Source organism: Mesoplodon bidens (genome assembly GCF_964165515.1).
Source record: "Mesoplodon bidens genome assembly, chromosome: 4".
Taxonomy (NCBI): domain Eukaryota; kingdom Metazoa; phylum Chordata; class Mammalia; order Artiodactyla; family Ziphiidae; genus Mesoplodon; species Mesoplodon bidens.
In genome coordinates this window covers 108435631-108451459 of record NC_138160.1, presented here as the reverse complement: position 1 = coordinate 108451459, position 15829 = coordinate 108435631, and the positions used below count along the sequence as shown (strand labels likewise).

The following is a 15829-nucleotide window of genomic DNA, read 5'->3' as shown; positions in this document are numbered from 1 at the left end:
GCCACAGATAAAAGTGGATGCTGTGACCATGTGACTTTACAATGAACCAAGTCAGAACTGCTGATTGCAGTCAAAGAATTCAGTCCTCTACCTAGCCCATCGTGTTCAAGACTGAGTTACAACAAAATGCATTATGCATAGCATAATTCATACATTATTTCAAATCCCACACAACTTGCTAATGTCAGCAAATAGCTTAAAAACATTTTAATTCAAGTTACCAGAAAACTTATATTATTAAGTGATACTGGAAGGTATAACTGTGTCATTTACATTTCAAATTGCTTTATTTTTAAAATAAGGAGAACCAAAAGTTGTCAAAGATTTAAATATATGACTTAGCAATATCCTAAATGGGTAAAGTATTAGAAAAGCAATATACATGGAGAACCACGCGATAACAAAAACTACATTTAGCACATGGTATGCACTTGGTAGTTCATGTATTTCTCGCATGAATATGTGCTATTTCTCACTATGAATTATCATCTTTCCCATTTTCTATAGAAGGAAACTGAGATTCTGAGGTGACAAGTTCTTTTTCTGAAGGTTACACAAGCATTAAGCGGAAAGGCAAAGATTTAAACCCCTGACTGACAGCTAAACTATCTATGTATGGAAAAAAAAACTAGGACAGATTGAAAAAAAGCAAAGACCAGAAAAGAAATACTCTTAGGTAGATACAGCTGCACGGAGTTTGCTTTCTTTTTCAACTGAGAGCACTTCCCCAAGTGTGTGTAACTTGGATGGCTTTAAGTGAAGCCTTCCTAGCTTGAAATATTAGAAAAGAGAGCCCAAGAGCCAAAAGAGGAACTAGAAATTAAGTGGGAATCTCTAGGAAAAAAAACAGAATGAAAGCGAGGGTAAGCCCCAAATCTCAGGTGACCACTAAATCACACAGGTACAGGGGAGGATCTGCACCACACACATACACACATACACACCCACACCCACACCCAAAGAGACAGGCTAAAAAAGCAGCAGCTGAAAACACAGGACACAACAGAGATATCAGGTACTGCATAGTGGGGATAGAGGACTCAGTGTGCAGTTTGAATCTAGGCAACTTAAGTACCTGTTAGAACAAAAAACAATAATCCTTAGGAGAATACTGAAAAAAACAACAACCCAAAGTTGCTACAATGTGTTATCTACATACAAGTCTAGTCTTTACCCCAAAATATTACTGAACAGGAAAATATAACCCATAATCAAGAAAAAAAGTCATTAGACATTAACTCCAAGTGGGCCCAGATGTTAGATACGAGAGACAAAGACTTCAAAATAGCTATAATGAACATACTAAAAAATTAAAGGTAAATACGGTATCAGTGAGTAACAGAGAGGGAATCTCAACAGAGAAATGGAAGCTATATTTTAAAAATTAGATATTCTTAATCTGAAGATCAAAATAATTGAAATAAAAAATTCATTAGATGGATTCAACAGCAGAGTGGAAATGGCTGGAGGAAGCAGTGAAACCCATTAACTTACAGATACAAGAAATTTAAACCCAAAAAGGATCCACACAAAGAGAAAAGCCCCTATGTACAAATTCCTGAAAGCCAAAGGTAAAGAATATATCTTGAAAGCAACCACAGAAAACCAATGTATCACATACAGATGAGCAATGGTATGATTAATGGCTGTCTTATCAGAAACAATGGTGGGCAGAAGACACTGGAAGTGCATACTCAAACCACTGAAAGAAGAAAACCCTGGCAACCAGGAAACTGACATCCAGCAAAACTATCCTTCAAAAGTAAAGACATCTTCAGATAATAAAAACAAAGAATTTTGTTGCCAGTTGACCTCCCTTACAACAACTACACAAGGAAGGGAAATAGTATCAGATGGCAACACAGGTCTACAAGAAGAAATGGAAAAAAAAAAAAAAGGAAATAAAACACCATATAAGCCTTCTTTCCTTTTTTTTTAAAAGTCATAGGACTTTTGTTGAAAACAAAAAGTACAACACTGTATTGCTGGGTCTGTAATTTACATGACTACCAAAGTACTAAGAAAAGTATTCTGTTTTAAGGTTCCTATATTTTAGCTGAAAAAATTCAATATTCTCTGTAAGTGGAACAACCACTGAAATAGTAATGCAAAGAGATATATATAACAAGAACGTAAATGGAAGTAAAATGGATATTAAAAAATATCTGGGGGGCTTCCCTGGTGGCGCAGTGGTTACGAGTCCGCCTGCCAATGCAGGGGACACGGGTTCGTGACCTGGTCCGGGAAGATCCCACATGCCACGGAGCAGCTGGGCCCGTGAGCCATGGCCGCTGAGCCTGTGCGTCCGGAGCCTGTGCTCCACAACGGGAGAGGCCACAACAGTGAGAGGCCCGCATACCACAAAAAAAAAAAAAAAATCTGATTAGCATAGAAGATGGCAGGAAAAGAGGATTAGAGGAACAAAAACGGGTATGAAAACCAACAAATAGCAAAATACCATGCCTAATAACAGCCAAATCCCAATAAATGTAAATGAACTAAAGAGTCTGCAGAGAAAATGCAAGTTATGGTACACATATCATACGGTACATGTATGAGACTATCATTAAAAACATTCACTTAAATAGAAGATTACTATGGGTGACATAGGAAACTGATTACTTATGATTAGTTATTTAATGCTAGGTGGAAAGAGTAGGATATAAAATCATAATTTTTACACGTATAAAAATGCAAAAGTGTTAAGGATTTGAGGTCTTTAACTTTCTCTGATTTTCAAACCTCCTATATTATCTTCTCTTCATAATGATACGGTAATAAACATTTTAAATAAACAAAGTACAAAGAAACCCTTGGAGTAAATTTTTAAAGTGTTGGTTCTGAAAAGGACTAATATTAGCCTCTTAAAATGCGATACTCTAGGATGACATGAGACTGAAATTTTCCAAAAATGTGTAGTTGGCTGACTCTTTTTGTATTGAGATTTAAAACACTACTTTGTGCCAGCATTATGCTAGATGGAGATACTGTGACAACCAAAACTCAGGTCCTGGCTCTGCGTCTACTCAAGAGCTATTCTAGACTGCTACTTTTCTGCTTTTTATGATTTTCTTATTTTCTATCTGTATAACATGCTGGTCATCTTTGAATCCACCTCTGAATCAGCTTTGTTTCTAATCAGCAAATCTGCCAAATAATTGGGACTGAAATAGGTGAGACAATAATTTTTCAAGTGCTATAAGCCAAATCTATTATTTCTGGAAACTTACAGGTAAGCCAGTACTAAGAATAATGTATCATAAAGCTTAACTTCTAAAATAGTAAAGCCTGATTATTTATGTCTGAGACCATTAGGTTCTATAAAAGAGAGGTAATATCTCACTCCAACTATTCCATGTGAACTCATCAGGATTCAGACTTACCAGTTAGTACTTGTGTGTCTGACTTCCCTACAGGATTTGTCCTAGCACCTCACATGTGAGCTTTCATTAACGTGTCTATGTTTAAATCCAGCATCTAGCACTCACTGGCTGTGAGACTTAGGCAAGTTGCTATTAGCCTCTGAGTTTGTCTATCTGTAAACTAACTGGTTTGGAAGATGACTGTGCACAGACTACAGACTGCTCCTGAAACATGACAGATGTTGAATAATTGGTAACATTATACAATTCATTAAACAGTTATCTAAGGGTTAAACCCAGATCTTTGATAGGTTCCTACAGTAGGATATTTCAAAACTGACAATCAGCATATCAAAACAAACAAACAAAGCAACAAAAAAACCCACAACTATGTACTACTGTCATAATGGTAACCAAAGTCTGTCTAGGACATTGGTTCTCAAACCTGGCTCTCTGGGAATCACCAGGAAAGCTTTTTTAAAATGGCATGTATATTCTTTGAGAGAGAGGAATCTGTAATTTTTCTCCAGGTTATTCTTTTAGAAATTTGGGAATCACTAGTCCAAAAGAAAAGGGAAACAGAGAGCTAGTTTCAAAGAGATGCAGCCTTACCAAGTATTAGTTAAGTGCTTAGGCAAACCACAACCTTGCAAAATATGATTGCTACTCTAAGACCTGAAAACCCATCTCCTCCAAAGGTAGATTTGAAGATCAAATACAGATACATGAGTTAAGAGTGCTTTGGAAACTTAACACTTTATACAATATTAAGAAATTCTTCACAGCCTTTGCAATATTAAAGACCCAGATCTCCATTCTCAGAAAGAGATAAATTTCACTGATTCAACAAACATTTAATTGAGGGCCTAATATGTTTAGACAACTTTATTTAAGGAAGGATCTCATGCAAAATTAGAGAAAATTTGACTGTTTAATAATTTTAAACTAGTGGTGACTATTTAACATGTAAGAAAAGGCAGGCAGAAATCCAAGAAAGGAGGAATGAGGGAAGGGAAAAGTTCCTTTAAATATCACTTCCCCTGACAGCACTGGCTAACTGATTTCTCTGTGATGAGGGAAATGTTCTGTATCTTCACTGTCCAGTATGGTAGCCACTAGCCAACGTGTGGGTATCGAGCACTTAAAATTTGGCTCAAGTAAATGCATTTTTAACTTTAATTTATACTTAGTTTAGGGACGTCCCTGGCAGTCCAGTGGTTAAGAATCCGCCTTCCAATGCAGGGAACACGGGTTCAATTCCTGATCAGGGAACTAAGATCCCACATGTCGCAGGGCAACTAAGCCCACGCACCACAACTAGAGAGCCCACATGACTCAACTACAGAGCCCATGCGCTCTGGAACCCACGCACCACAACTACAGAGCCCACACACTCTGGAGCCCATGCACCGCAACTACTGAGCCGGTGCTCTGGAGCCCACGCACCACAACTAGAGAGAAGTCTGCATGCTGCAATGAAAGATCCTGCGTGCTGCAACTAAGACCCAACGCAGCCAAAAATAAATAAGTAAATATTAAAAAAAATAAAAAATATAGTTTAACAGCCAAATGTGTCTAGTGGTTAGAGTACTGAAAAGTGCAACACTAGAACATTTAAACATTTACATCACACTTTTGGGAGATACAGATAAGAAAAGCAGAAGAAATTAAAAAAAAAACTTACTATGATTCCATTTATAAGAAACTTTCTTATACTTAAATTTTTTAAAAAATATTTTTCTATTGGGAAAAGATCTATCCATACAGTGAAACTGAGGGGTCCAAATCTTTTCTACTTTATCTTCAATGAACTAAAACACAACTGCCATGGGAATTAAAAAAAAAAAAAACCAAAATAGCAAGAACTCATGTAGTATTAAACTGTAGGACATTGGAATTAACATCAACTGGGAGTCAAAATGGTTGTTGCAAGTTCCAACCGTGGCTCTACCAGTTAAGGGTCTTATGATTTTGGACAGGTTACTTAGTTCTTTTGTGTCTTAAATTCCAAATGTGCAAACTGGGGCCATCTGCCTGTCAAATGTCCTTTAGAGATTCTAGATGACAATATGAGGTACATTAAAGAGTTTAAGATTCTTGTGTACTACAATAATTTATAAAGAATAGCTCTATTATTCAATGTGTATTGATTGAGGGTCTGCTATGTAGTAGGGACATGATAAACAGTCACAGACATAGTCTGCTTCTCATGGAGCTTGAAGTCAACTCAAGTTTACTCAAATAACCATCTTAACAAACATACTCCCAACTAACTGAAATAAGGGCTCAAAGAGAAAAGAGGTTTGTCCTAGACTGGAGGATAAAGGCTTCCTCTCTCAGGAAATAAAGATTGAAGTGAAATATTAAGACTGAAAAGTTATCAGTGTGGTATGGGGGAGAAGGGAGGAAGAATTCATGGATAGTATTACATACAAAGGCACTATGGCCAGAGGAAGTACTGTGCCACTGAGAAACTGAAACACTAAAGAAGAGGCAGGCCAGAGCTAGACAATGCAGGGCTAGCTTTAAGCCAAGGAATAACATGATTAATTTTGTTTTAGAAAGATCACTCCAGGCACAATAGTAACAGGAGGGCATAGTGAATAGGGGTAACTATAGAAGGCTACTGGAGAAAGATATGCTGCAGACTGCTCTAGGATGGTAGCAGTGAGGATGAAAATAATATTTAGGAAATAAAGGTGATACAAAGAACTCGGTGATGAACTGGATGTAGAGAGGGGAGAAAAAGTGTCAAGGATGACTCAGTTTTCTCACTTGTGCAATATGATGAATGGTGGTACCATTCACAGAGACACAGGGCACACTGGAAGAGGGCCTGGGTGGTTTTGTTTGCAGAGGTAGAGGAAGAAAAATAATAAGTTTGTGAGTGTGGGGTGTCTTTTAGACAGGAAGCTAAAAACGTCCAGCAGGCGCTGGATGCCCAGAACTCACAAAGGGGATATTAGTAGGAGACAAAATTTGGGGAGCAATTAGCCTACAGGTGATATAGACAGGGGATATACAGAGAGAGAAGACGGCAGAGGAAGAAGGAAAGCCAGAATCAAGCCTAGAGGATGGCCAGTTTAGAGACGAAGGAAAATGCAGAAGACACTGGGCTGAAAGAGCCAGAGAGAAAGAAGGAAAACTAAAGGAAAGAGTGGTGTTACAGAAGCCAAGGAAGTATCAAGAAGACTTCAAAAGAATATCAAATGCTGCTGGAAGGCTGAATGCTGCTGAGAAAAAACCTTTGCTAGAATTGGTGATAAGGATGGAGAAGGTCACTGGTGACTTTAATAAGAACTATTTAGGTGAGGGGCTTCCCTGGTGGTGCAGTGGTTAAGAATCCGCCTGTCAGTGCAGGGGACACGGGTTCAAGCCCTGGTCCGGGAAGATCCCACATGCCATGGAGCAACTAAGCCCATGCGCCACAACTACTGAGCCTGCGCTCTGGAGCCCGCGAGCCACAACTACTGAGCCCATGTGCCACAAGTACTGAGCCTGCGTTCTAGAGCCCGTGCTCCACAACAAGAGAAGCCACCGCGATGAGAAGCCCGCGCACCACAAAGAAGAGTAGCCCCCTCTCTCTGCAACTAGAGAAAGCCCGCGCACAGCAATGAAGACCCAATGTAGCCAAAAATAAATAAATTAAATAAATTAATTTTAAAAAAAAAGAACTATTTAGGTGAAATGATGGGGTAAAAGTCATGCTACAGCAGATGATCAGGGTCCTCATAGGTCCTTTAAGTCTTCCTCCACTGGAGTATAATAAAGCCTGCTCTACCAAGCCACCTACCCACAAAAAAGCTCCAAAGTGACTCGCACGCTAAACTCTGTTAGAAGCTACATCATTGAAGGAACCAATTCATACCAACCCAACAAAGAACCATCCAGAGGTTTCTAGTATTCTTACTCTAGATGAATAGCTAATTTGTCAGTGTTCAGGAACAGCATAGTGAAAATTTAAGGCAGAGAAATTTCTGAGCCCAAGGGTACTATGACTACACCAGCCACAATCAGCTTCTGCAGAGAGACAAGATTCCACTAAGATATGTTTGCCTTTCAGACTTCCCCCTTCTTCTAATCAGAAATCCCTAAGTCCTCCATGGGCTCCAAGTTTTTCATAATAGCTTTAAGAGAGCACTACTACAGGTTCTAGGGAAAAATGGAACAATCATAAATCCAATGGCAGATGATAAATTTCATATTTAATGGGAAACCATTGATATATTTTTAACTTCAGTATTTAAGTAGTTTTCCTCATCCATTCCTCACTCTCTCACTTTGTGGAGTCAACCGACTAGTTCCCCACCCCTTTATACTTTATTTGAAAAACTACCGGTTCTCATGGTTTTACCTGAAATTTGCAGCATAAAAGCACATTTGTATACTACAAATTAAAACCCATTTTCTTAGGTTCTATTATTTCACAAACCAGTAGCTGCAATTTTATAAGTGTTTGCCCCAATACAGAACTAATTTGTAGAAATGAAACCCAACTCTTGAGTCCACCTCCAAAACTTGCTCTTCCCAGTCTCCCACCTCTTCATAAATATCGACTCCATTCTCAACAGGGGAAAACCCCACACACAAACAGTCACCAAATCCCAACAATTCCACCTTTTAAACATATCCAGCATCTAAAGAGCTGTCATTGTATCAAACACTATCACCTTCATAAAAGTCATCATCATCTTAACTAAAACACTGCAGTAGGCTTCTAACTTGTTTCCCAGCTTCCACTCTTACCCCCTTACAGGATACTCTCCACACAACATGAGAGTGATGTTTTAAAAAAGTAAGTCAGCTCATGTCAAGTCTGTGCTCAAAGCTCTCCATGACTCCCTACCTCACTCAGGGTAAAACCCCAAGTCTTCATCACGATCTACCAAGTTCTACACTGTTTGCTTTTCACTATTGCTCTAACCTCCTCCCCTATGACTCTCCTGCTAGCCACTCCAGTCTCAAGTCTGGCCCTCTTGTTTCTCAGTCATGCCAAGCATACCCCAGGCACACTGCCATCTCAAGGTCTTGGTGTGTGCAGTCCTCTGCCTAGTGTTCTTCCCCTCAGGTGTTTTCACAGGCTGATCTTTCACTCCCGTCTAGTGTCTGCTCATGTACCAGAGGGGGTTTCTCTAACTCCCCCAGAATAACACCACCCCAGCTATCAGCATCTATCCACCTTTCGGTTTCTTCACGGCAGTTACATCTGACCTATCTGTTTACTCTCTCCTACTGCTAGAATGAAAGCTCCACAATTCTGTTGTGCTCACTGCTGTAACCCCATCACTCAGAACAGGGCTATTATTGATGTTCAATCAAGATTTGTTGAATAACTAAATTCATATTCATTTCACTTCAGCATGGAGCCAATTTGACTAGTGCTACAGACTTTACAAACACGTATGAAACATGTAATTAAAAATTAGTGAAAACAAAAACACTAAATACGTAAGAACCTAGAAACGCTCTTTTGGTCCTTCAAATTCTGGTCTAACAAGCTTGGGAATGTGACTATGAACCCAAACACACATAGAGAAGACACTGATTACGACAGCAGTGTACAGATTTTTTGCCAGATTTTAAATCCCCAAATTTATCTTTCCTTCTACCCAGGCAGTTAGTTGGTATATACTTGGAGAATGTGTACAGTCTTACAGGTAAACCAGACTTCAGCTCTAGTGGCATGGGTTTAGAGGGTGGGGCCCCTGGCAAAATTGTGAAACAGTGCAAGTTTGTGCCCTGCACAACTATTTCTGATCAAGGTCCCACCTTTACTCATTCCTGGACCTACTCTATTCCTTATCCTCAGGGATGTGACCCATTCTGGTTCCCCCAGGGCGACCTTCAAAGACTCAAGCTCTGTACTGACATGATTAGTAGTGTGTGGAATTTCTTGTCCACGACTCAGCACAGCCCATTTAGAGCAGCAGCTACACTTGTTTAGCGTTTTAAGTCCCTGTTAAGTGGGAGGAACTGCCCACCCTGATATATTCGATAAACGAATCTTTATTAACTACCTATTCTCTGTCTGGAGATGAATGAGACACCAGCTCAGATCCTAGTGAAAGAGACAGTCATATTAGTCAGTAATTACATTATCACAAGAATTCCTCCTTTTTTCTCTCAGTTACGTAACCATCTACTCTCAGGAGGTCAAGATAGAAGAGTGATGTTGGCAACCCCCAACATGTCCCCCTCAACATCCCTGCCATGTCAGAGCAGGTCCAGGGGATAGGGAGAAAGAAGAAATAACAAGAAAGAGGAGCTACTATGTCCTGGCATTAATAAAAAAAAACCTGGGTGTGAATGCCAGCTGTACCACTTTCTGTGAGAGTGGCATTAAGCAATTTCTTCACTTTTTATGACCCCATTTTATCATGAGTAAAATGTGTATAAGACTTATTTCTTATGAATTAAATGAAAAAACCAACAAGTTCAGTGAAACATAAGACACTTGATATAGCTGTTCCCTTGACCTTTCCCCTTTTTATTAATGAGAGAGGCTAAAACAGAGAGGCCACATACAAAGATTTGACATACCACCAGCAAAAGGCTCCAAGCCTTGGCCTACGGACAAAACTGCAATGGTAATGCACTCTTTTCAAACTACTTTAAAACTGCTTCAAATCCAGTAGGAGCTATTATGTATTCTCCACCACATACCTTTCCACATTTGATAATCATGCTTTCCATCATACACGTTGAAGTTGTCTATCAATTACTTATCTGTTTACCCCCCCACTTTTTACTTTCTTCTTGTAGGGGCAGGAATCACTACTTCGGTTTTATTCTTTGAAATACTTAAAAAAAATTAATTACTGGCATATATCTGAAGACTTTGTGCCTTCTTTAAAACACTTTTCTCTCAGCTTCCCTGACACTGCTCTCCTGGCTATTTCTCACCAGCCTAACAGCTCCTTCTTAATTTCCTTTGCTAGTGTTGCCACAATCTCTAGTAGACCTTTAGACATTCCCCAGGCCCAATCCCAGACCCTGTTTCTGTTCTCTTATTTACCCACTCTCCCCAAGTAATTTCATGCACGACTTTAAATACATAAATATATATACACGTACATATGTATGTAAATATGTATGTATATACACATACACACATATATTTCATATACATATAAAATATATTCTGCTTCTTCTCCCTCAAAATGACTCTTGGACTAAGATATCTTGCAGGCTACTCAAAAGCATTCTTTCTTTCCTCCCCGATCTATATTCCTTCTCCAGCCTTCCCCATCTTAGGCAAAGTACCAACCATCTATTCAGCTGTTCAAGTCCAAAAGCTGGGAATCAGCTTCTCGTTCACTCCCACATCCAATCCACCTACATCCTACTCATTCTGCTCCCAATCCTTACTATCTGTAAGGAGACCACAGTAAAAGCTGCTTCCGTTCGCACCCTTCTCCATCCAGCAATCAAAAGGTGTCAAAACAAAAAGACCACGTTGCTACCTCACACAAAACTCAATAACGTCGCACTACCTTTATAATAAAATCTTATACTGGCCTCCTCATAGTTCTTTGGACATACCACTCTCTCACCTCACTGTCTTCACAGATTTTGTTCCTTTGGCCTGGAATATTGTTCTGCCCTATCATCAACTTAGTCTTCATGTTTCAGCTTCAATGTCATACTTTGTATACCCATCACACAGATGACTGTTTAAAAATGGGTAAGTTTATGCTGTATTTTCTTGCTTTTGCACCTTTAAAATAATAAGGTGCTTTCATTTTGCACTCTAAGTTAAGAGTTATTACTTTATTTGGTAATACCTAATTACAGTTAAAAAAAAAAAAAAGGCCTCCCCAACCCCAATTAAAATTAGGTCCTGTTATATCCTCACCAGCATTCTAACCCTTCTCTTTCATAGCACTGGGGAAAAAAAAAGTTTGTAACTAGGTTATTTGTGCAACCATTTGGTTAATGTATGCCTAGAGTATGACAGAGTCAGTATCTGTTTTGCTAATCACGGCATCATCCCGCAGTGCCACAGCCAGGTGGCCCACACCTAAGAAACTCTTCTCCCCAATAAATATTTGATAAATGGAGAACTCATGAGTCCTGGCCCTAGAATGGCTGAATATAGCAAGACGCACCATGGTTATTTAACTATTCCCCTTCAGTTGGATTTCTAGACAAAACACTTTAAAAAGTCACAATGCTGGGCAAAGAAAGGAATTCACGTAGAAGACACTATAGTCCTTTCCCCCAACAAGTTTCTGGAGTGCTTTTCTTTTACTTCTTTTGTTCTTCCATAGTTCCTAGCACAAAGTTAGATCCATGGTAGATATTTAAGCATTCAGTGACCCAAGCAGACTACATGACAGTCAATCAAGAGCTAAGATTAAATGTTACAGAGTTCTAAGTATTATGATTTCACCTAGAGCTACAAGCATTAGAAAAGGTTTTAAGGAGTAAGCGTCAATCTAAAAAGTGAAGAAAAACTTCTGGGAATCTAGCCAACCTATACTATCAGCCCTCCCCTGCCCTCCTTCAACAGTGGTTTATCTATAGCCAGATTTGTACTCCTTCACACGACACATCTCTTTAATCCATTCACTCAATTCTAAACAAACTTATCTTCAAGAGGAGTTCTATGCTTATTTAACCTAATAAACCTTTTTCACTGCCTATAAAGGGCCCTAATGGTAAAAGGTAAAAAACTACAAAGAACTCATTACACTACATGCTGCACAAATGAAATTCTGAACATAACATTTTAGATACTACATTCACAGAAAAATGCAGAAATTAGGAGAATCTAAAACTGAAGTGCTAAAGTTTAACGATGTATTTTCTTAAGGGCCAATATAAGATTGAAATGGTAACTATACTAGGCATTATTTTGCAGGCACTGAACGTGGGCCTTTGCATACATTTTTTCCCCCTAATCTTCAAAATAACTCTGAAAGGTGAGGAAGCTGAGGCTGAGAAGCTAGGTGACTTCTTCAACTACTATACATCTAAACAATACAGGTGTTCTTTTTTATATACTGTGAACTGACCAAAAACACCAAACAAACAAAAACCTGAAAATCTGGAGAACTGGAAGGGCTTTGTTACTGAGAGAATTTAGTTTAAAATAACAAAAACTTTCCTAGGAAGCATACAAGATCAAGGTATATAATATCCTTCAATAAAAAAAGCTTTTAAGACTTACGGGTAAATACAGACTGTTTTACTACTAAACTACAGGGCTTTGGTGAAATAAATCTGAAAATATCTATATAATATTTCCAATAATAAAAATGCTCTAAAAGGGAAATTACCAGCTATATAATCTGCTTTATGAGAATTTTGAGTTTTGAAAGGAAAATATAATAGATTTGAAAGAAACTACAGGAATATGAATGTGTTTTAAAAATCGTTTTTCTCCTTATATGACAAAATACCATAACAGAATGAAAGGAGTAGTATTACCCAAAGCTAAATGATGTCAGGCTTTTAAACAATCAATAAGCTGTAAGTGTTGGGACCTTGGCAATTATTTCAATGAATGTTATGAATGTTACATTTTCAAACACTGGGACAAGTACAGTCTTGTATGAAATGACTGTATGAAGTCAAATAATCATATCCAAAAGAAATTACATGCTTTCTGTATATAAACTTTCCGACACTTCGATCGTGTCAAACTATATGGTGCTAACTCTTTGCATTCACAAAATTCCATCAATGTAGTCATTATACACTTATAAAGGCAGACTTCAAGTAAGCCCAAATCATAAAAAATTATTAATCAAATCTCAAAAGCATCAATGTCATCTCAAAAGAACGATTTTGTACCCTGAAAAAATAAAAGTTGTATGCGGCCATAAAAGAAGAATTACAGAAATCAATAGAGTTTATAGGGATGGTTTCTGTTCACCAAGTATAACTACTTACACAAGACCCCAGAAGGTCTTTCTGGACATCCTCCACAGAAAAAACAATTCTATTTCTCTCTCCCTCTCTCTCAGACTCTGCCCCCCGCCTTTTTGATGTAACCCTCTTCCAAAAGGTTGACATTATAAAAGTGGATTTATGCCATTATCAGGAAGAGCTTGTCCCAAGACTTAAGATTCCTATATCTTTGCACAGTCAAGATTGCAGGAATTGAGCTTTAATAATTCATACACCACAAACACATCCTGCTAAGATTTTCCCTTCAAATACTAATGTTCCCACTCTTGGGACCCCTAAACCGGTGTACATAAGCCACACAACACAACCGTTAAAAAAGACACGGATGGTAGGTAGGTGCTCTCCACTCCCTCCTGAGAAACGTCCTCACCACCTAAACCTCCTGCACATTCCCTTCTCGGGGCCTAAAAGTACAACTGTCATTCAGAGGGATGGTAATTGTTAAGCGTGGGTGAGAAAAAAAAAAAGCATACACAAGATATATAACTGGATGGGGGAGATTGTTAAATGCAGCCTCTCCCGGTATCACGTAACTAGCCTAACCCGCTGCCAACTTTTAAGAGATTAAGTTACATTCCTCTGCAATTCCACCCTTGACAGCTGAACAAGAGATGCCAACGAGTCGTGCACGTCCATTCACGCCGCCTCAGCAGACGAGAGCCGGCAGCTACATCCCGCGGTCAGCGCGGACCAGCGGCTGGGGGGGGGGGGGCGCTGGCGAGAGGGCTGCAGAGAGGGCCGGGAGAGCTCACCTTTTCTAGCTCATCGTGGAGCTCCGCCAGGCTGGGCCGGAGGAGCTTCTCGCCCAGCAGCGCTGCCGTGTGCCGGTAGTGGTCGATCCTGGGCACGGCGTCCATAGTGTTGTGGCCGAAGGTGCGCAGGTAGTAGGTGTTGGTGTGGGTGTCATAGTAGTAGTGCTGGTGGTGCCCACTGCCGCCGCCGCCGCCCGAGTGCTGGCTGCTCCCCTCGCTCAGCACTGTGTCCCCGCCGTTCTGGAAGTTCACGTTGGGCCCGTCGCCTCCGATCCCCGCTGCATCCGACATGCTCTCGTCTGCCGACGAAGAGGCAGCCGGGTCCACAAAGTTCACGCGGAAGCGGCCCTTGGCTTCCTCGCTGCCCTTGGCTAGCCCGCCTTCGCCGCTGGCTTTCCCGTCCGCGGGGGTCTCCTTGGCCCCCGCCCCAGCGTTAGCCGCCGCCGCCGCCGCCGCCGCCGCAGCCGCCCGCCCGGCATTCTCGGAAACCAGATCCACCTGGAAGCGGCTCTGGCTCGGGGTGGGCCCCAGGGGTCTGCCCAGCCCGTCACCGGCCGCCGCGGAGCCCTCCCCGCGGACCCCGCCGCCGCCCCGGCTCGCAGTCGCAGCATCCTCCGGCACCAAGGGCACTGCCGTGCCGGGCAGGTCCATCCCGGCGGCGGCCAGCGCGGCGGCTGGAGGCGTCTCCCCGACCCCCGCCAGCCTCGCGGCGCCGGAGGAGGGCGCCGTGGGCCTCGGCTCCATCGCCGCCCGACGCTCGGCGGACTCGGAGAGCCTGGCGGACCTGGCGGGCTGCACGCCCTCCGCGCCCCCGGCCGACGGTGGTTGGGGCCGCAACGCCAGGTGAGGGAGTCACTCTCCAAGCCGCGCACGCGCCGCCGCTATCCCAGGCCGGCACAAACGCCTCCGGCAGCCGAGTCTGCGCGCGAGTGTGGCTGGCGCGGGGCGGGCCCCGCTGTTTAAAGCCTCGGCGGGGCCGCGGCGTTGGTGGCTCCCGCTGCAGCACGCGGGAGGCGGGGCCCGCGACTCGTCCGCCCCTCAGCCCGCCCACCCGCGGTCCCGCAGTAGCGCGCGGCGGAGGCTCCCTCGGCTCCCGGCCAGTCCCGGCTCCTGTGCTACCCCACTCGGGGATCGTGTCCGGCCCGTCCACGCCGGGCCTCGGGCAGCATGAGCAGCGCGATCCGGGAGCGGCCAAGTGCCGCCTCGCCGCCGTAGCCGGGAAGATCTCTGCGCCGCTACCTCCTCTTCCGTCGCCCTCCTCCCACCCCTCCACCTCCTTCCCCCGCCCCGCTCTGCGGCGAAGAAGAGCGGGGCGCCCCGGCCTCCTCCCTCTCTCCCCGCCCCTGGGGCAGCGCGTCAGTGGGCCGACAGCACAGGCCACGGCAGACCAGGCTGCGGACGGTGCCCGGCCCACTCGGCCAGAGCTGGGGCGCGCGGCCCCTCCCTCGGCTCACGCCAATTGCTGATGCTCCAGCGGCGGCTCCGGAGGCAGTCGCCCGCTCGCTTTTTCTTTCTTTCTTTTTTTTTTTTTTAAGTTCTAAGCTCTCAATACGGGGCCGAGCCGGCGAGATCTCGCGAGATGCTGCCAGGGCTACCGGGCCGCTTTCCCTGCGGCACGTGGTACCCGAGGCGATGCAGAAGCGGCCGGCGGCCCTGAGCTCCTGTGGGTGATGTTGGGGGCTTTCCCGTCCGGACCGCAGGTGCTTCCGGAGTTGCGGGCAAGGTGCGCCCCCCGGGGAGGCGCGCCCCCCGGCGAGGCCTGCTCGGAGCTCCGGCCCGCCACGACTCCCCTCACTCACT

At 42.8% G+C, this 15829-nt stretch overlaps 1 protein-coding gene across 1 annotated transcript in view; it reads right to left on the bottom strand.

Annotated features, from left to right (window-relative positions):
- The window catches only part of SLC12A2 (solute carrier family 12 member 2), a 110688-nt gene extending 95824 nt beyond the window's left edge, over nucleotides 1-14864 (bottom strand). Inside the window, exon 1 of the mRNA XM_081230459.1 lies at nucleotides 14030-14864. Within this exon, the coding sequence (XP_081086585.1) occupies nucleotides 14030-14773 (744 nt within the window). The 5' untranslated portion in view covers nucleotides 14774-14864. The remainder of the gene's footprint in view (nucleotides 1-14029) is intronic.
- Between the last annotated feature and the right edge of the window lie 965 nt (nucleotides 14865-15829).